The 22,786-nt window shown below is 16.5% G+C and overlaps 6 protein-coding genes across 6 annotated transcripts; 4 read left to right on the top strand and 2 right to left on the bottom strand.

Moving 5' to 3' along the window:
- Positions 1-6: 6 nt before the first annotated feature.
- On the top strand, positions 7-3,049 carry PADL01_1351700 (protein kinase, putative; the record flags this gene model as incomplete). Its single annotated transcript, XM_028684080.1, has 15 exons — positions 7-313; positions 427-500; positions 623-669; positions 770-867; positions 1,024-1,071; positions 1,307-1,385; positions 1,513-1,575; positions 1,739-1,772; positions 1,894-1,952; positions 2,035-2,120; positions 2,211-2,314; positions 2,400-2,457; positions 2,576-2,665; positions 2,805-2,888; positions 3,012-3,049. 15 exons carry the CDS (start codon positions 7-9, stop codon positions 3,047-3,049), a joined length of 1,269 nt encoding a protein of 422 aa, XP_028540194.1.
- A 1,925-nt stretch (positions 3,050-4,974) lies between these two features.
- Positions 4,975-5,914, top strand: PADL01_1351600 (thioredoxin-related protein, putative; the record flags this gene model as incomplete). The annotated part of the gene is made up of 2 exons (XM_028684079.1): positions 4,975-5,110; positions 5,424-5,914. 2 exons carry the CDS (start codon positions 4,975-4,977, stop codon positions 5,912-5,914), a joined length of 627 nt encoding a protein of 208 aa, XP_028540193.1.
- Positions 5,915-7,185: 1,271 nt separating this feature from the next.
- Positions 7,186-11,847, bottom strand: PADL01_1351500 (conserved Plasmodium protein, unknown function; the record flags this gene model as incomplete). The annotated part of the gene is made up of 1 exon (XM_028684078.1): positions 7,186-11,847. One exon carries the CDS (start codon positions 11,845-11,847, stop codon positions 7,186-7,188), a length of 4,662 nt encoding a protein of 1,553 aa, XP_028540192.1.
- A 1,806-nt stretch (positions 11,848-13,653) lies between these two features.
- Positions 13,654-15,432, top strand: PADL01_1351400 (conserved Plasmodium protein, unknown function; the record flags this gene model as incomplete). The annotated part of the gene is made up of 1 exon (XM_028684077.1): positions 13,654-15,432. One exon carries the CDS (start codon positions 13,654-13,656, stop codon positions 15,430-15,432), a length of 1,779 nt encoding a protein of 592 aa, XP_028540191.1.
- A 475-nt stretch (positions 15,433-15,907) lies between these two features.
- Positions 15,908-18,240, bottom strand: PADL01_1351300 (conserved Plasmodium protein, unknown function; the record flags this gene model as incomplete). Its single annotated transcript, XM_028684076.1, has 8 exons — positions 15,908-15,982; positions 16,100-16,167; positions 16,357-16,520; positions 16,693-16,784; positions 16,880-16,970; positions 17,095-17,180; positions 17,314-17,964; positions 18,073-18,240. The coding sequence occupies 8 exons, from the start codon at positions 18,238-18,240 to the stop codon at positions 15,908-15,910; spliced, it is 1,395 nt and encodes a 464-aa protein (XP_028540190.1).
- A 1,373-nt stretch (positions 18,241-19,613) lies between these two features.
- Positions 19,614-22,769, top strand: PADL01_1351200 (ABC transporter, (heavy metal transporter family), putative; the record flags this gene model as incomplete). The annotated part of the gene is made up of 1 exon (XM_028684075.1): positions 19,614-22,769. One exon carries the CDS (start codon positions 19,614-19,616, stop codon positions 22,767-22,769), a length of 3,156 nt encoding a protein of 1,051 aa, XP_028540189.1.
- Positions 22,770-22,786: the final 17 nt, after the last annotated feature.

Below are 22,786 nucleotides of genomic sequence, written 5' to 3'. Positions count from 1 at the left end.
TAAAAAATGAAAATAAAAAGAACTCAAAAAAGTAATACTAATCCTTTAAATTCTTTTTACATTGGATCAGAACAAAATATTTTAAAAAATTTGATTCCTATAAATACTTTAAAAGAAAATAACAATAAAAAGATTATTTATAGCTATAATGTTCTAGATGGATTTAAATATAAAATAATTATTAAAAGGAAAACAGAAAATATAAATAATATATACAAAATAGTTATATCCTTAGATCACCCCAATATAATAAAAATAATTCAATATGCTGAATCGGATTATTATTTTACTACCGTGTCTGAATTTTTTTCAGGTTTATATATAATAAAGAAAAAAATAATAAAACATATAAAAGAAGATAAGATAAATTAAAAATCATTATAATTAATATTTATAAGCACATATATATTTAATTTTGAATTTTAGATATAAGCTTATATGACACTATATCCTTCTCTGCAATATATGATGAGGAGAAAATTAGAAAAATCATATATCAGGTTTATAATAATTTATGAAATGAAAAAAAAAAAAAAAAAAAAAAAAAATGATATCAACTGTGAATAAATATATATATATATATATATATATATATATATATGTATATTTTTTCTTTGGTTAGATTATTTTAATTGTAAATTATTTACACTCAAATAATTTTTTACACAAGTAATAAAATAAAACCATATATTGTTCCATTTAATCTAGCTGTTATCTGTATTTTTATTTTTTCTTATTAAAATAATATATAATACTTATGCATTTATAGAAAGTTGACTCCTCATAGTTTCCTCATAAAAAAAATAAATAATGAACTTATGATAAAATTAGATGACATTCATAATATTGAAATTATGCCTAGCAAATGTATAATAACATAAAAAAAAAAAAAAAAATTTACACTTATATATTTATGTCTCAATATGTTTATCATGACACATTAGCATTGATATAGGTATATTCACCTGTTTTTATTTTTCTTTAATTTTTTTTTTTGTTATTTGCCTTTCATACCTTATTTAGTAAGGTCCAAATATAAGAGTCAAAATATTTATAGCATCGGATCCATAAGTAATATATCTATATATATATATATATATATATATATATATGTAGACACACATTAAGGATAAATATATTTATTTAAAATATTATTATACATAATATATATTTTTATTATATCTTAAAATATATAAAATTATGAAAACTGTATATTATACCTAGTTTTGTATAATAATAAATATGATCATAAGTTGTTCATATTTATTTATTTATCCATTCAATTTTATATATTTTTTAATTTTAGCGTATTTCTTAGTATGTGGGGAGTTTCCCTTATACTATTATAAAAATAATGAGAAAAAAATTTGTATTTCCAAAAAATTGTAAGTGAATATTAAATATATAAAGAGAAAAAAAAGTTAAATATAAATAATAAACGATAATAACATATCATAAAATATATTATAATAATCTCTTTATTATTATTATTATATTTTATATGTTTGATAGATGGAAGAATTTTTCATATAAAGGTCGAGATTTTATAAAAAAAATTTTACTTGGTAACATGAGGTAGTAATATAAAAAATATATATATATAAATATTATATAATTGAATAATTTAATTATATTTCAAAGTTAAAAAATTTGTCTTTTTTCACTTGTAATTATTGATGAATGAAAAAATATATATATATATATATATATGTAACCATTAAAATATTTTATTCTGTAGTTCTATTATATCTTTAAGAGAAGCACTAGATCATGTAATAAAATAATTAAAAAAAAAAGGAAAAAACATTCAAAAAATAAGTCGATATATAGAAAAGTAATATAACTATAACTGATTTAATCTATTTTTGTATTTTTATTTTCCCTTCTTTTAAGGAATGGTTTAAAGAAAATATAAGACAAAATATTTATATAAATTTTGAAATGCTAAGAAGGTAGAAAATGAACATAATCATTTATATTTTATTATATTATATTATATAAACCTTCTTAATAATATATTTTATTTATTTTTAGTATTTATAACTTCTGGAGAAAAAATACATTTAAGAGATATATTTTAAATAACCTTGCAAAACTTATAATAAATGAAGAAATATACAGTAAAATAAATAAAATAATCATTAAATAAAATTTACATATAGTAAAAATTATGTGCTAATGTTTTATAAAATTATACCATTATTTTATAGCATTCCAATCCTTGTTCTTTTATTTGGATATACTACAACAAGGATCAATTAAATATGAACAATATTTTATTATAATGAAAAAATTAGGACTTTTAGATGGGGATGTAACATATATACATATATATATATATGTAGATACATGTGTACATATTTATATAATTTTTTTTTTTTTTTTTTTTATTCATATAGATAAAAATGTCTTTTAATGGATTGGATATTTCCAGAAGTGGAAAAATACAATTTAGTAGTAAATGACTTTTTTTTTTTTTCTTCCTTTTCTTTTCCTTTTTTTTCTAGAAAGCAACAAAAAATTATCATATATTTAGATATATTCATATATTTATTTTTTTTTATTTTATGTTTAGATATAATAGCAAGTCTTATGAATAGTTACATCAAGATTAAAAAAACTACTGCATTCCAATTTTTTAAAAAAGTAGATTATAATAATGAAGGTAATTTATATTTTTCTAATTTTAAAAATGATTTTTCTGTATAATTAAATATACAATTATATGTGTAAAATTGTATTAAAATATTATCCATATTTTTATTTATTATTTTATTTTATTTAACTTTATGTTTTTTATTCAGGTATAATAACGAAAAAGAAACTATATAAGTTTTATAATTTGAAAACAAAAAATGAAATAAATTCCTATGCGAAAAAGAAATTTAGTAAGATACTTTTTATATATATATATTTTCAATTTATATAACATACATAAAAAAGGGAATATATTACCAATGTGTATATATATATTATATTATTTATGTTAATTATTTACATATTTTTTACAGCATTTGAAGAATTCTATAATTACATTAGGAAGGAATAAAGATAATATTTAATTATACATATATATATATATTTTTTTTTTCTCATTTTTAATTAATAAAATTACATTGGTTAAAAAAAAAAATTAAATATTAAAATATAAATAAATATATTACTGAGGTATATATATATATTATATTTCAAAATATAAATTTATATTTAGGTATGGTTATAAAATAAGACCATTTTTTTTAATTTACAATATTATAATAATATATTAATATATTACAAATAAGTAATACACATATACTATATATATATATATATATATATTTATAATATTATTTATTATTGTTTATATATATAGTTCTTTTAATTATTTTATTCTTTCAATTAAAGGACATATTGTATAATATTATTATATATATATTATAAAATAATACTTATTTTACCCTTTCTTATATTTTTTAATCATAATTCATAACTTTTAATTTTATATAATAATATAAACGTTCGTAAATATATTTAAAATTATTACAATTATAAAAAGCATTTTGTTTTAATTTCCAATCTCCTTTTTTTTTATTTTTAATAATATAATCTAAAATGGTGAAAAAACTTGTATTATATAAAATATATATATTATATATGATTATTTCATTATATATATATATATATATATATATTTTATATTATATTATTTTATTTTTATTTTTTTTTTTTTTTTTTTAAATATATATATTCAATATATAATATAATATATAAATATATATATTTTATATACTCCTTTTTATTTACCAATATATTAGGTAAAAATATTATTTGATACCTTTTTATTATAATTTATCCTTTTATTTTTTATATATAAAAAAGTTAAATAACTAAATAAAAAATAAAAACATATCTTGTTTTATGTTTTAATATGAAATTATTTTATCATATGAATATATATAATACATATATAATAAACCCAAATTTTTCTTAAAAAAAAAAAAAAAAAAGGATTAATATTATTCGTATTTTTAAATAAATAAATATTTTAAGGTACGAGCATATAAGGATTGCGTTGTGTGCACAAAAAAATATATAAATAAAAAAAATTATACATGTATTTTATATAAATATGTATATTTTTATATATAAAATAAATTAAATTACATAGTTTATTATAATTGGTAATACATACATATAATATATATATATATATATATATTAATAAAAAAAAAAAAAAAAATATTTTACAACTCCATATATATTATGTAAAGTAAAATAATATACTATTAAAAAAATTTAATATATTATGTATCATATATATATATAATATATATATATTATTATTATATATATTTATTTGATATAAGAATAGTGAACTTCGTAATCTTAAGACAAATAATATATATATATATAATATATATTATATATATATTAATATATGAAATAATATATATATAAATATATATATATATGTATAATACGTATATAATAAGTATATAATAATTATATATAAAATATTATAATTTTAATTTATTACATATATATACATATATATGTAATATATATATTACACAATTATATTTTACAATATTTTAATGTTCTAGATTATTTATTTATTTATTTTTTTTTTTTTTATTTATAATTATACATTAACAATATATTTTAATATAATATATATAAAATTATATATTTTTTTTTTTTTTATTTTTTTAAACCCTAATATTTAAAATAATACACGAAATTAAAAAAAAATATAATAAAATATAAAAAAAAACAAAAAAAAAAAAATATAATAAAATAAAAAGAATACATATTTTTAAAAAATAAAATTTTCGTTAAATATTATAATATTTTCATTATTTTCTTTATTATATTATTCTTTTTTTTTTTTTTACATCTCTTTTTTTTTTTTTTTTTTCTTATTCTTATTAGATTTTTTTCCTTTTTTTAAAACACTTTGATAATATCTTATTTATTTTTTTTTTAAAAAAAATGGCTATATTTAAGAAGAGTATAATAATATTTCTTTTCTTTACAATTTTCAATTATTGTTTTTCTCAAGATGTAATTGAATTAAACGATTCAAATTTTGAGAATTTAACACAATTGTCAACTGGAAATACTACGGGTAATAATTTTTTTTTTTTTTTTTTAAATATAAATGATAACTATAAAATGTATATACGTATCTTTATTAATTCATAAGATAATTCTTTTTTCTGTATTGAAATATGTACATATAGTATATATATAAATAAATATACATATATATATATATTTTGTATATTATTTTAAAATGATTTTTTTATTTTAACATTCATTTGATTATCTTTCTTCATTATGCGCTTAAGGTGTAATATATATAATATATATTTATATACGTACATTTTATATTAATATTTATTTATTTATATATATATTTTTTTTTTTTTTTTTTTTAGGATCATGGTTTATCAAATTTTATGCCCCCTGGTGCTCTCACTGTAAAGCAATGAGCAAAACTTGGGCACAACTAGCCACCGAATTAAAAGGAAAAATAAATGTAGCTAAAATTGATGTTACCATAAATTCTAAAACAAGAAAAAGATTTAAAATAGAAGGTTTTCCAACACTTTTATATTTTAAAAATGGAAAGATGTATGATTATAAAAATCACGATAGATCCTTAGAAGCTTTTAAAACTTTCGTCTTAGAAACATACAAAAATGCAAAAGCATCTGAACCACCTAAGCCACTTAATTATATGGATATTCTTAAAGATTTTTTGAATGAAACTTTTCAAAATATAGATAGAATTTATAAATATGCTTTTCCATCCTTAGCTGTTCTTGTATCTGTATCATTCTTAACAGGTTCCATCTTTTCATTAATTTTACTCAAATGTTGTTGTATGAAAAGTGGAGCATCTAAAGTTGCTAAGAAAAAGGATTAAGCAAAAAAAAAAAAATATGATTTACACAATTGTATATTCATAAAATAGCATATATTTCAATATCAATTATATTAAAAAAATAAATAAAATAAAAAAAAGGGAAAGAAAGAAAATATAAAAATGGTTCAGAACATATATATATATATATATATATATATATATATATATATATATATATATATATATTTATATATATGTAATAAAAAAAATAATGAATTTATAAATGTATGCACATATTAATAATATATACCCTTAAAATAATTGCATGATTGTTATAAAATATTTATATATATATATATATATATATATATGTGTATAAATTATTAAAAAAAAAAAAAAAAAAAAAGTAAGATAAATAAAAAGACTAATAAGAGAAATGATAAAAGTATTATATATTTATACATGTTTATGTATATTTTATATTATCTTTTTATTCCACATATATTTTTAAATATTTGTTTTATCTAATATATATATATTGTGTGTATATGTTTTTTTTTTTTAAAAACAATATTTACAATAATATTTTTAAAAATATTCCTCTTATTTATTTTTTTTTTTTTCAGAAAATAAAGAATATAAAATTTTATAAAAGAATAATAAAATTTAATTTTTTTTTTTTTTTTTTTTTTTTTTTTTTTTAATGTATAAAAAAAAGTAAAATTTTAAAAAATATAACATTATTCTTATTTCATCGTTATAAATTTATATATATAAATTTTTTTTTTTTAACATTTCTTTTTTTTTTTCTTAGCATAAAAAAACTTCAACAATAAAAACTATGTACATAACATATATATCATATATATTATGTAAACATTATTAATATATATATATTTATATGTGATCGTATATATTATAAAAATCACATGTTATGTTTCTACATATATTTCTTTAAAAAAAATAAAAATAAATATGCACCTCTTAAGGTCCTTAGGTTTATGTTTTAAACAAATTAATAAAAAAAAAATTAATAATAAAATAAATAAATAATACAAAAAATATACATAAATATATATATATATATATATATATATATATATATATATATGGAACAGATTGTTTCAAAAAAAAAAAAAAAAAAAAAAAAAGAATATGAAGATGGAATTTTACCTTCATTAAAAATTGACATAAGATTCCATAAAAAAAAAAAAAAATAAATATTTACAAATTTATTTATAAACAAGAATGAAAATACAGATGAATGCTATTTTTTATATTTTTATAAAACATACATATATACATTTACATTTTACTATTACAATTATTATTTATATATACTTTCGGTATGTACTTGTCATGTCTTTTTGGTTATCAGTTTTATATTTATCCTTTTCATTATATATATAATCGACATTATTTATGTCTTTATTATTTTTATAAATATATCCTATGTTATTATTAGTTTTTTCTATATCATTTAAATATGAACTAAGGTCACTAGATATTTGATACATATCATTATTCATAAAATTTTTATTATTATAAGCAGTGTTTGCATTATTATTATTATTATTAATATTATCTGTGTTATTTATATCCAATCGAATATTTTTATAAGAATCATATTTTGAATAATTATTGTCATAATTATTTTTAGGGTTATTATTTATATCATTTACAAAATCTATATGATTGATATTATTAATATCATTATTTTCTATGGTGCTGCTACCATCAGTACCATCTTGTAATCTGTTATATCTCATATGATTTGAAGTAGAATAAAAATGAGGACTTCTCATATCATTTAATATATGATCTTGTTCCATGTTTAAGTTATTTCTATTTTTATTTGATCTATATCTTGGATCCTTATCACTATTATACATAGCACGTTGTCTATTATAATAATCTTCATCGGCATCATGGAAATCATCCATATCACTTTTATTATCTCTTCTGAATATATTCATTTTTTTAAAATAGGACCATTTGCTATCTTCTTCATTATTTTTTTTTTCCTGTAGATAATTTTGATAAGTTGGATGCGCTTTATTATTCATATAAAAAGCAGTATTATTATGATATAAATCATTGTCACTATATCTACCGGCATTATCTATATTATAAATATTATTATTCATCATATGTATATTATTCATATTAAGATTATTAGGACTAACAGGAGAAGTAAAAAAATTCCTAGGTATATTTTTCATAGGAGTTTTATTCATATAATCTTCAGGACCTAAATGTTGTCTATATGAATGACGATATGGTTCATGTTGTTTATTTAGTTTATCTTTATATTTATTTCCTAATATATAATTTTCATCATTTTCTGATAAATAATCTTTATCAATAAGTTTATTTCTTCTATTTAATAAACGATTATTATTAATATTATTTCTATTACTTGAATTATTATTATATAAATAAGAAGTTGGATAATCATTTTCATTTATATTATATAAGAAGATATTTTTAGGGTTCTCTAAAACTTTTAATAATTTTTCATCATCTCTTTTAAAATATTCTTTCATTTTTGATACTTTATTTAAAGAACTATAAGATGAATAAATAAATGAATTTTTAATTGTTGCCCATTTGATAAATAGAAAATATTCATTTTCATTTCGTTTTGTATTTATTACATATACATGTAAGGGGAAAAATATTTTCCTTTGATTTTTAATAATATATAATAAATTATATTTAATAAATTTTTGGGGTTTTTTAGTATTTATATATATATAATCATTATATATTCTCCATTCATCTTTTAATAAAGATTCTTTTTTCATATAAGTTGAATAAAACATTTGTAATGGATTATTGAAATGAAATCCACTTCCTATACCTCCTACTAATCTTCTATTTTTTAAATTATCTAAGGTATCATCATCTAAATAAACATTTTTTCTTATCTTATATATATACACAAAATCTGTTTCAGTATCTAGTGCAATTAAATGTTTATTATCTGATTTCTCTATAGTGAAAAAACGAATATTTAAAAAATTATTATAATTATAATCATCTGATGAACTATAATATCTTGGTAATAATATATTAACTATATTATCATTTTTTAAATTATATAAATATCTTTTAACATCTTTAATATAATTTACAAATAATTTTTTTAGAGAAAAATTTTCATCTGATTTAGATGGATCATATTCTAAGATATGTTCATCACCACTTTCATTATTCATATATAGATTATTTCCGAATGTTTTTATTGTTGATATATAATTATTAAAATCTTTTATATTAATATATGTTAATTTATCAAATGGAATATCTTCATCTTCAAATGTATTTGCATTATCAATTAATTTTTCTAACATTTTAATTTCTTTCATATTATTATCTATATCATTCATATTATCTTTTAAATACATATTTAAAAATTCTTTTCCTTTATAATTTGATATATTTTTATGAATATCTGAATTTAAATCAATAATTATAAGATTACAATCATATTTATAAAAGTATTCACTTGTACGTTTTTTTCTTATATTCGTGTTATTATTGTTGATATTATTTTTTTTGAATAAATGTCCTGAACATTTTTTTCTTCTTTTTTTTTCGATTTCACCTGTATATAGGTATATACTATTACTATACAAATGATATTCGCAAATGGAATTAAAAAAAATCTCTTGATTAATAAAAAAAGTTTTGACAACAGAAAAGCCTTGAAATCCATCACTCTTTAAATTTTTCTCATATAAATGTATATGTCCTTTGTCATTAAATATTACATAGGAATTATTATTTAACCATAAGAAATTAACATATTGTGAATTATAACAATTATTTGTTATTTCATAAATGGAAAAATAAAAAAAATTACACAAATATAATGTTCTGCTAGTTAATATTAAACAAAAAAAACCATTAGGTGCAAAACTTATTTTTATAACTGAACCGTTTAAATATATACGTTTATTTAATTCATAAGAAAATTTCTTATTTTTTTTAGAATAATAATCTATTAATAAATCACAATGACTAATATTACTATATATTATTTTTCCATAAATATATTCTAATTTTCCAGTATTATAACCAAGCACAAAATTATTTATTAAATTACAATTATTTGAATTATTATCAAAACAAACACAAGTTACATATTCACAGCTACTTTTTTTTTCTTTCATTAAATGAGAAGGTGAATTATAAATATAATCTTTAAGATCTGATAATTTATATAAATCTTTTTTATTAAAATATATATCTGATGACATCTCAGAAGATAAAAAATTCTTATTAGTATAACTACTAGTGTTTGTACTAGGCATAAAATTATGCATATTATTTTTAACTGAATTATTATGATAACTAATGTTATCCCCATAATTATTATTATTATTATTATTATTAAGATTTGTATTTATATTATTTTTAAAATCATTTCCAGCTTCAGCTGATAATTTCCTAGGTATAGAATCTTTTTGCTCAAGTAAAAAATTTACTGGGTTTTCATCATTAATTACCATATCAGGATATTTTTTTTTTATATTTTTTAATATATTCGATATTAATATATCTGTATATTTTATATGCTCTTTTTTCTCATAACCTAATATAAGACTACTTACTTGAACTCTTTCATTCTTTACCTCTACATTTGATAACATATTAGTAAAATTATTTTCTAATTGTTTAAAATTTATAAAAATCATTTGAGCTTTCCCTGGAAATATTATATCTTGTATTAATTCTCCTTCTTCATTTATACTACTTTCAAATTTTTTTAAGAATTCGGAATATTCACTTTGATTACGAATTCTACTATTCATATTATTTACATTACTTTTATCTGAATATATTTTATTCACTACAAAATTTCTAAATTTGTTTACAAAAGAGAATATTGTTTTTCTTCTCCTTTTTCTTTCATTATTTAATATATTATCTAATTCATTTTCTTGATTACGTAAATCTTTTAATTTTTGATTATAATCATAACTATGCATAAAGGGATATATAGAGGATAAAATTATGATACCATTATCATTGGTATTATAATTACAATCTACACAATTATATATAAAATGAGGTGTTATAAATTTTTTTCTTAATATAAATTCTTGAGATAAGAAACGTGTATCTTCTGATTTTTTTAAATATTTCATATAATCCTTTACATTCTTATCAAAATAATTTGTTAATGAATAATTTTTAATATATGTATAATCTAAAAAATTATAATGAAATATTTTACTTAAAAAATAGATAACATTTTTAATATAATCCTTAAATGTAAATAATGAATTTGCAATATTTAATAAAAAATTATCACCTTCTATAATATCACCCATTATATTATTACCATTATCATCTACTGTATATCTTATTTTCATATTACCAATATTATGTATTGCACCATCATTATAATTACGACCACCCCCTCCTCCTGCTCCACCTCCTGCATCATCTTTATCTTCTTTATTTATTTTTAATTTATAATAAGCATTTTCATTTAAATATATATATTCTTCATTTTCTCTAACAATATCATTAGTTAAGTTTTGTGGTTTCTCTTCTATTTGATAATAATTATTTTCTAAATCTGTTTGTTTATTTAAATAATCATAAACATTTCTTTTATTAGCATGTATATAATAAACAATTTCATGTATTTTCGTTAATTCATTAATATTACTTTTTTTAGAATCATAATCAACAACTGCTCGACCAAAAGTTGGACCCTCTGATCTTTTCCTATATTCTTTTTCATTTTTTAATTTTTTTAAATATGAATATTTATCATCTTTTCCAAAACCATTTAACACATTACTATATTTATCATATTTACTTTTTAAATAAAATTCTTTCTCACATTTATCTTTTCCATATAATAAATCATCATCTTTATTACCTTCTAAACCTTTGTTCATATTATATTCATTATATCCTTCGACTTTATGAATTCTTTGCATAAAATCATATTCTTCACTAAAATCATTCATTTTGATAATATATATATATATATATTTTTATTTTTTCAAACTGCTAATATTAAAAAGTATATTTCTTATATTTTCACAGCTCTTACAAGGAGTTATTTTAGAATCACATGTATGTAAAATGTGATACTCCTATGTATACATAAGGGTGTATACATATATATATATATATGTGCACGTTTTTATATATATGCTTGTATAACTACACCTTTATATAATATTATTATTTTATATATTTATGATAAGCCCTTATTTCATAAAAATAATAATACACTTATTATCAACAAAAAAAATAATATATATATATATATAAATATATATATATGTATTAAATAAATTATTATAAAAATTAGGGTAAATATATATATATATATATATAAAATATATGGAGAAAAAAAAAAAAAAAAAATATTTAGGTTATAAATAATAATACACTCATAATTTTTTTCATTTTTCTTTTTTTATATTTATCACATTTTTCATTAAATGTAAAGATGAATAAACATGTATGTTTAAAAACTTTACCCTAAGGGGTATTATTAATAATAAATATATTGGAATATATTAAAAAAAATAATAATAAAATAAAGATATTATGAAGGATATAAACTAATAACACAATATTATATATATAATATATTATTACATATTAATATATTTGACAATATTAAAAATTGGACTTGAGTTAAAAAAATTACATATATTATATATAAATATATATATATATTAACTTTTTGTATTACTAAATATTAAAACATTTAACCTAAAATTTATGAATTAATAGTTTACTTGAAAATTCATGAACAAAATGTTATATATCCATATATATATATATGTGTAATGAGAATAAAATAATAATAATATATATAATATATAATTAAACAAATATAATATAATTCAAATGAATTCGTGCTTAATATTATATATATATTATATAATAATATATTTATTTATATTATTTTCTTTTTTTTTTTTCTTCTTTTTCATGATATGTTCAGAAAAAACAAAAAACAAAAAAAAAATGTATCTTTAAAAATAAGAATGAATAAAAAAAAAAAATAATAATAATAATAAATAAATAATATAATATAAAATTAAGATATTTATATATAATATATATTATATGATATATTATAACTATATAAAAAAAATATAATATATATAATATATAACGAATAAATGATATAGTAATAGATTAATATTTATAATATAAATAAATATATATATATATATATATATATATATATATATATATTATATTTTTAATGTATGAATTCATATTCATACTTATATATTTATTACTATTTATACATTTTATATATATAAAATTAAATAAGCGTAATTATGATATGAGAACAATTACCTTGAATACATATTATCACAAATTTAAATTTTATGTATATTACTCTTTCTTTGAGTATAAAAAAAGAATAAATAAAAGAAAAAAAAAGTAAAAAAATATATTAAAAATAAATAAAAATATATAAAAATAAACAAAAATAGGTTAATTATTTTTTTTATTATAATAAATATTATATACTTTTCATTATAAGCTACAAAAATGTATATATCTATATATTTTTAAAAAGTCTGTTTTTTTACTTTTTCGTCATTATTAATTAGAAAGGGAGAATTTAATATAATAATATTTATTTTTATTACAATAGTATATAAAAAAAAAATTATAATATAGATATATAAATAATAAATATATAAATATATTGATTTCATCATATTCATATTATATATATATATATATTTTTATTTTTATTTTTTTTTGTTTTGTGCTTCTTTTTTGTTGTTTGGTCCATGAATTTTTGCCTTAAAAATTACTTTAGTAGTATCAAACATTATCGAAAAAAGCTATATCAATTTTGTGATGAAAAAGAGTATATATATAAATTAACACATGAATATATTTACAAGCATATTGAATTAATAAAATATAATAAAGATATATTAAATGAAAAAGAAAATGAATCTTATATATATATAAAAAATAATATTAATGTAAATAAATATGTTGGAAAAATAATAAATCATTTGAAAGTTAATAAAGGAAATTCAGGTCTTATATATTTCTTACCAACAATTGTCGATATATATTTCTTTAATTATTTCCAATTAAATTATAAATATAAATTACTTTTTTTATATAACATTCTGAATATTAATAAGGTAAAATGTTTTGTTTCTACTAACGAAAGTAGTATAGAAGAAAGAAAAAAAAAATTCTTAAATAATTTTTGTAAAATATTATTATATAATGATATTTATTCCTATATTAATCAAGTCCACATAATTTATATAAAAAAATATGTTCAAGAAGAAAAACAAAAAGGAAACACAAAAGAACAACAAAAAGACAAATCATACAATTTTTTATATCAAAATGAAGATAAATATAGAGATTATCAAAATAATAATATAATTCCATTTTATAAAAAAAACATATTAGTTCATTTATTATCTCATATACACAATGCTAAGGATTTATGTATTTTCTTGTTTATAGTAAGGAATATAAATGCTATTCATTCATTTTCTTATGGAAAATTATTAGACAAGGTATTGAAGAATATATATTTATTTATTATAAATGGAAATATATTAAGTGATACACATATAAATAATTATAATTATCATCATATAGATACACATAAAATTGCATCTTATAATCATCAAAATAATAATACACATGACTATTATTATGTTGACAATAATTTGGTGTATCATATAAATTCTTTAAAAATGAGAGATATTATATACATCTTTTATCAACTGCTTTATTTGAAAAATAGAGATAAATACATATTTATTTTTATTAAAATTTTAAACATAATAAATAAAATTTTTTTTTATATAAATAAAACAATAGATAATATTATATACACAAAATATGTATTAGATATATTACATATGTTATACTTATCAAATACAGATATAGAACAATTACTTTTTCTAGTTAATCAAAATATATATATTCAACAATTTTTTATTCCTTTAATTTTAACACACTTTTATTTTAAAGCATTTTCTGAACATAATAATTTTATCACTCTTATTTATTTTAATAAATTATTTAAAAAAAATTATCTATACAAAAATAATATATTATTACCAATAGATATAGTACCTCTTCAAAGTATTATATCATTTTTTAAAAATTTTAAAAAAGTAGAAACTCAAAATTATTTCAATACCTTTTATCAAATGTTGTGTATTAAGTTTTTATTAAAAAGGGGGGCAGAAAAAAAAATACAAAAAAAAAAACATGATTATGATGATAATCAAAATATAAAATATTTATATAATTATATAGATGGTTTTTATCATCCACTTAATATTAACTATTATATATTCTATAAATATATTATAAACAAATTAATAAATCATTCTTTTAATTTATATGTATCAAAAGTAGAGGGAAAAAATAAATGTCTAAAAGAAAGTATAAATTATCTATTTGGAAAATATCAAGACAATTATATTTATGAATTTACCAAATCAAAATATTTTTATTATATATACCTTAAAGAGGTCATAAAAAGAACAACGAAAAAAAAAAAAATAAATAAAATAAAATAAAATAAACTCCAAGCAAAAATATGTTAATATGCTTGTAACATAAAAATGTTTTATAATTATTGTTTTATTACATTTAATTTTTTTTATATATTATAATTTTTTTTTGTTTGATATATGTTTTTATTTCCAATTAATTCATTTTAAATTCTTTCTCTTTTTTTTTTTCTTTTTATTTAATTAATATTAATTATTTCAATAAATTGTTTCAAATATTTACCAAATGAATTATTTTATTAATCTGGTTAAAGCGTTAATTATATTTTATGTATAAATACTTAAAAAAAAATAATAAATAAATAAATAAATATATAAACAATAAAACAAGAATAATTAATTTAAATATAATTTTTTAGTAAAATTATACATTAAAAAAATGGATATAAGTAAATGTATATATATGAATATATTCTTTTAAAAGATTAAAATGATTAAAATATAAATATATGATAATATATATATATATATATACAAATTTTCAATTCCTTAAACAATCTGCTATATCTTTCAAATCGTTAAAACATTTCATATATTTTTTCACATTAAGAAAACCCTACACGAGAAAAAAAAAAATATATATATATATATATATAAATACATATGTATGAATCATATAAAATATATACTTCAATATAATTTTATTTAATTGTCTTTATTTTTATTTTCCTACTTTTTTCAATAACTGTAATTCATCAAGAATACGTTTATCTTTTGTTGTCAAAATCCATTTGTTTGCACCTATATAATATGAAAAATATAAAAATAAAATAATAAATAAATAAATAAATAAATAAATAAATAAATAAATAAATAAATAAAATGTATGCACATTAATATATATTATTCATCCACATATATTTTGAGACAGTATTATTAAATTTCAAAAAAAAAAAAAATATTCCTCTTATCAATCTTATATTAACTTACTAAAAAAAGAAAAAAATAATTCGAACATTAACACATGGACTACAAACTTTTTTCTTAGAAAAATTAAAATGCTTATAGCTCTATCAACACAATACGTTCTACATGCAGCTGTCAAAACTTTATGCTTGGAAAAATAATCAAGTAAAGATAAGGTACTTTGAGGACTATAAAATGTTTAAAAAATAAATAATTTATGTTTATTATATTTTAAATATTTCAAATGTATATAAATATATATATATATATATATTTAGTTATTTATCCCATCAAGTTTTTATAAATTAATATGATTTACAAATGTACAGGTAAATTTTTTTTTTTTTTTTTGTCTATTACTCATTCTTTATTATATACATCAGGGCGTCGTTATATTTAAACTTTTTAACCATGAGATTCACGTTTTTATCACTATAAACAAATTTTTCATCCTATAAAAAAAAATATAAAATATAAAATAAAAAAGGTGTTATATATATTATATAATTATATACTCACATTTATAATTTTTTATTTAATTATTTACCTCATAACATTTTTTATAAGATTTATCCTTCTTTTTATTCTTGGATAGTTTCTCTTTTTTATGATATAATTCAATAGACCAAGTACCATCACTAAAAAGATAAATAAGAATATATATAAATATATATATATATATATATATATATATATATATATGTTTTTATTTATATGTACTACAATTTATCATTAAATATATTTTTTATTTTTAAAATTTACATCTCTCCAAGGGCTATAATATCATTATAAACTTCAAAAGATTTGGGATGATTGCTATAATTAACAATACATACGATTTTTATTTCCTAAGAAAATAAAGAAAACATACGCATCAATGTCAACACATATACATATATATATATATATATATATATATATATATATATATGTCATTTTCTAATTTTATCATTTTATTTTTTTATTATTTTTTTTTGTTACCTCTGTGTTTTTGTAAAATGGATCTATAAAATATATGGACATATCTAAACTAGATGCGACAATATATTTTTTAAAACTGTTAATATAAAAAATGGTTTTTGTTGAAATAACAATATCTTTAATATATTTAAAATTTGTTATTGAATAAAATTTTATAACATTTCGAACTGATAAAATTAAATATTCCTTTTCAAAAATATAAATATATTCAATAGGTTCTTGTATTTCTAATTTATTTGTATATTTCTTTTTACTAATATCATAAAAAAATATAAAACCATCATAACTTGAACTTATTAAATAATCTGTATCATTGTTATTATATAATAATAGGGATGTTATATTATCCATATGATAATCTATAGTATGTTCACAAATACCTTGCCATATATTCCAAATTTTTATTGTAAAATCACGTGAACATGTATATAAACTCTGAAAATTAGTACTAAAAATTAAATCATTAATTGATGATTTATGTCCTTTAAAAGTTTTTATTCTATCATAACAAAACATTCCTATTAATTCAATTTCTCCATTTTCCATACCTACTCCTAACATTTTTTCATCTCGAAATTTTAATTTACTTACATTGTCTCTACTCTGATATTTCTTATCTAACTGTTCGCCTCTCAAATTCTTAAAAATGATCTACAAAACGTAAAAATAAAAAATGAAAATATATAAACAAAAATATGTTTACATATTCAATAATATGTAAATTAATAATATATATATATTTTATTTGTTAATTATTACTGTATTATTGTAAGCAAGGGCTATATATGTATTGCAGATACTTATGGACTTAATACTAGCTTTTTCCTTTCCACTTTTTAATACGTTAAATTCAAATGAATAATCATTATTCACCGTGACCAGCTTATTCTTTCTTCTTGTTAATTCAACTGGTGGAAAGAACGACATTTTTTTCTTCACTTTTGTAATAAAAATATATATTTTTTAAAATTCAAAAAAAAAAAAAAAAAAAAAGAAAACTTTTTATTTTTTTCTTCTTTTCTTTTCTACATTCAAAAATGTATCCTTTTATATGTATTTATATATATTCATTTTTTCTTATAATTTAATAGAAAGGAAATATTAATATATATATATATATATATATATATATTATATTATTATTGTTGTTGTAATTATATATATTTAAAAAAAAGAAAAAAAAAAAAAAGGGATTGTAGATTTATATATATTTTTTGTATAAGAGAATTGCATTTTATAAATAAAAAATTAAAATCATAAATAAATATTATACATATATATATTATGTATTTTTAATAAAAAAGGTTCTTATATATATATTTCATTTTCTTTTCTTCACGTTGTATTAATATTTGCATATATTAATACATCTTATTTATTTATTTATTTTTTTTTTTTTTTCCCAATGAGCCAACGTATTTAAATATATATGTAATATATATATTATATATTTATATAGAAAAAAAAAAATATATATATATAATAATATATAAATAAATTATTCAAATATAATATATATTTATATATTATATATATAATATAAATTTATCCCTAATAATATATGCATTGAGTAAAGTAGCATTTAATAATATTGGTATATAGCGGCCTGCTACGTTGCCTACATAATTAATAATAATATTATAATATATATATATTATATATATTTATTTATTATATCTAAAATTTTTGTATTATAATATACATATTTATATATTTTATTTCCTTCACTTTGAAATGCAGTTTGTTGCATTTATTTTTTTTTTTTGTTTTTTATTATATGTATAAAATATATATATTTATAATAAAGAATTTATTTATATTTTTCCATATAATAATATTATTAATTACTATTATTTATTATTATTATTTTTTTTTTTTTTTTTTTTTTTTTTTTATATATTATATGTGATGTTACTTTTTACACATATTAATAAACAAATAAATATATATATTAATATATATTGAAGAAGTCCTATATATAGAAAATTTAATATGAATTAGAAAATATATATATATATATATATATATATATATATATTCGCTGAAAGTTCATTTGGAAAAAAAAAAAAAATTAGGATTATATAAAATATGAATTAAAAGATATATCATATATCATATATAATAATTATTAGTTAAAATGTCATGGTGAAGTTTTATAGAAAGTTATAGCAAAAAAAAAAAAAAATAATAATTTGAAATGGTGTTATACTATAATTATATAATATAATCTTATATTTATGTTGAAGTATATATATATTTATTATTTTATTTTATTTTTTTGTTGTTGTTTTTTTTGAAATATGCGCAGTTTTTATAATAAATGTTTTACGAATAAATTAATATCTGCACATTCATTATTTTGTCAACATGTATCAACTTTAAAAAATACGAAAAAAGAATGTTTTGAAGATATAAAGAGAAGTAATAGAATAAGCGATGAATTTTATTCATCACTTATATACTACTCCTATATAGAAAATTTGAAAAGTACAAAGGAATATATTTATTTTATAAATTTGCAAAATATATATAATAAAATAAATATTTTTAAGAACAAAGGAAAGTTATATAATTCAAATTATGGTTTATTCTGTGATAAATTAAAAGATAATAATAATAATAATAATAATAATAATAATAATATCAATATTTGTAATAGTAATAGTAATATTTTTTGTAATTATTATAATGTTCATGTTAAAGAGAAGAAAAGCTTATATCATTATTTTAATTATATTAATGATGTAAGACAAAAAAGAAAAAATAAAGAAAATGAAGAAACTGGAAAAAATAAAACTGTACAATATTTGTCATGTAATATCAATGCAAATGAAAATTATCATTTACATAAAATATATAACCATAATTTGAATAATAATGCAAGTAGGGAAATAAACACAAACAATGAGAGTTTCATATATTATTATAATAATAATGAGGTGAAGACGAACAATATTAAGATTAAGATGAAACATATAAATAATGCATACATAAAAAATATTCCCTACAAAAAAAAAAAAATAATAACACTAGGATTCCCTAATAAGTTTTATCCTACCACATACAGATATTTTAGTTCAGATACTAATAAAAAAGAAGAAGGAACAGAAAATGAAAAAAATATAAAAATAAATAATTGTGATAATAGATATAAAGAGGATTTTATTTATGAAAGAGAAAATAAGAATGATGAAGAAAAACATAAGAAGAGAACAAAAAATTCTTTTTGTGATGAACTTGAAAAATTAAAAGTTAAAGAATTAGACAAAATATTAAACCAACTTGAAATGTTATATGATAATAAAAATAGTAAAATAAATATAAATGTTAGGATTTTAGGATATATATTTAAAAATTTTTTATTAAAAAATAAAGAATTGAAAAGGAAAATATTTTGTTCTTTTTTCTTTTTATTATGTTCAAAAATGGCTATAATATATACTCCTATATTATTATCTACATTTATAGAAAATGTAAATTTACAAAAAAGTTTAAGTAATAGTATAGATATATATAGTAGTACTAATAAAAGTAGTGTATTATTATTATGTGCTTATGTGTTGTCTAGAATATTATCATCTACTATGAATGAATTAAGAAATAGTGTTTTTAGTAATATTAGTCAAAAAATTTCTACATTTGTAAGTAAATTATTTTTTTATAAAATACATAATTTAAATTTAACATATATCTTATCAAAAAAAAATGGTGAGTTATCATTTATTTTTAATAGAGGATGTAAAAGTATAACAAATTTATTAAATGTTATGGTATTTCAAATAATACCTATAATTATAGAATTTATTCTTTATTTATATATATTAACATATAAAATACATTATTCTGTATCACTTGTTACTTGCTTTAATATGTTTCTTTATGTTCTGTTCACTACATTAATTACTAAAAGAAGAACTATTATTAGAAAACATATGAATAAAGCTGAACAAAATACATTTAATATATTTTTAGATTCGATACAAAATGTGGAACAAGTGAAATATTATACAAATGAAATACATGAATTAAAAAAATTTATAAAAGAACAAAAAAAATATGAAAAAGAAGCTATCAATGTTCAAAAATCTTTATCCTTCTTAAATTTTGGACAACAAATTATTTTAAATACAAACTTGTTTCTATGTATGTATCTAACCTATCTAAATATTGCAAATGATGTTTTCCCATTTAGTTATTTAATTTTAGTAAATACATTATTATTTCAGCTAGCCATGCCATTAAATATGTTTGGAACAATATATAGGGAAACCAAGTTAAGTTTAGTAGATATTGAATCTATGATAAAAATATTAGTAAAGAAAATTAAATCACCAGATTATGGAAATCAAATGTTAATCAAAAATGGAAATATTAAATTTGAAAAGGTTTATTTTAAATATCCCTTAAATGAAGAAACAAATGGACTAGAGCAAAATTGTCAGGCTACAGAAAAGGATAACAACATAATAAATAACATTAACAATATTAATAATATTAATAATAATAATAATAATAATAATAATATGTATACGTGTCAAAACAATGTTGGGAATACCCCAAGCTATAATATTATAACATCTTCTATTAATAAATTTAAAAAATGGTATTTAGATAAAATAAATCATAATAAAACAAATCTACAATATAATTATAATGATGTTAAAGAAATAAATCCAAATATTACCCAAAATTTAAAGAAAGAAATAAAAGAAAATATAAATACACATTTACAAAATCATAATATTATAAATAATTCTGTTAATTCGAATAATAATTTTTTATTTCAAAATTTTACATGTCATATAGAAAATGGAGAAAAGGTTGCTATCATAGGAAAAAGCGGATCAGGAAAAAGTAGTTTGATAAAATTATTATTAAAATTTTATGAAGTAAATAGTGGTAATATATATATTGATAATAAAAATATTGATGATATAGATCTTTATACTTTAAGAAAAAATATAAGTGTGGTACCACAAGATACTATATTATTTAATAATACTATTTCATACAATATAAAATATGGAAATTTCCAATGTTCAGATAAAGAAATGATTCAAGCTAGTATTAAAGCAGAATTACATGATAAAATTATTAAAATGGAAAATAAATATGACACTATTGTAGGAGAAAGAGGTACTAAATTATCCATCGGAGAAAAACAAAGAATATGTATAGCTAGATGCTTCTTAAAAGATTCAAAAATTATTGTCTTAGATGAACATGCAAGTAATTTAGATAATGAAAATAAAAAAGCTATAGAAAAGGCTTTAACCAAATTATGTATGGGGAAAACAACATTTATTATTACACATGTAATGGAAAACTTAAATCATATGGATAAAATTATTTTTTTCTGTGGAAAAAATATATATGTGGGAAGTCACAAGGATCTAATGGATGATAATAAATTGTATAGAGAATATTACGATTCAAAGAATAATAAAACATTATGATCATAGAGGTAATATAT

The sequence above is a fragment of the Plasmodium sp. gorilla clade G2 genome (genome assembly GCF_900097015.1).
Source record: "Plasmodium sp. gorilla clade G2 genome assembly, chromosome: 13".
Lineage (NCBI taxonomy): Eukaryota > Apicomplexa > Aconoidasida > Haemosporida > Plasmodiidae > Plasmodium > Plasmodium adleri (nom. inval.).
This window is presented reverse-complemented; position numbering and strand designations above follow the sequence as displayed.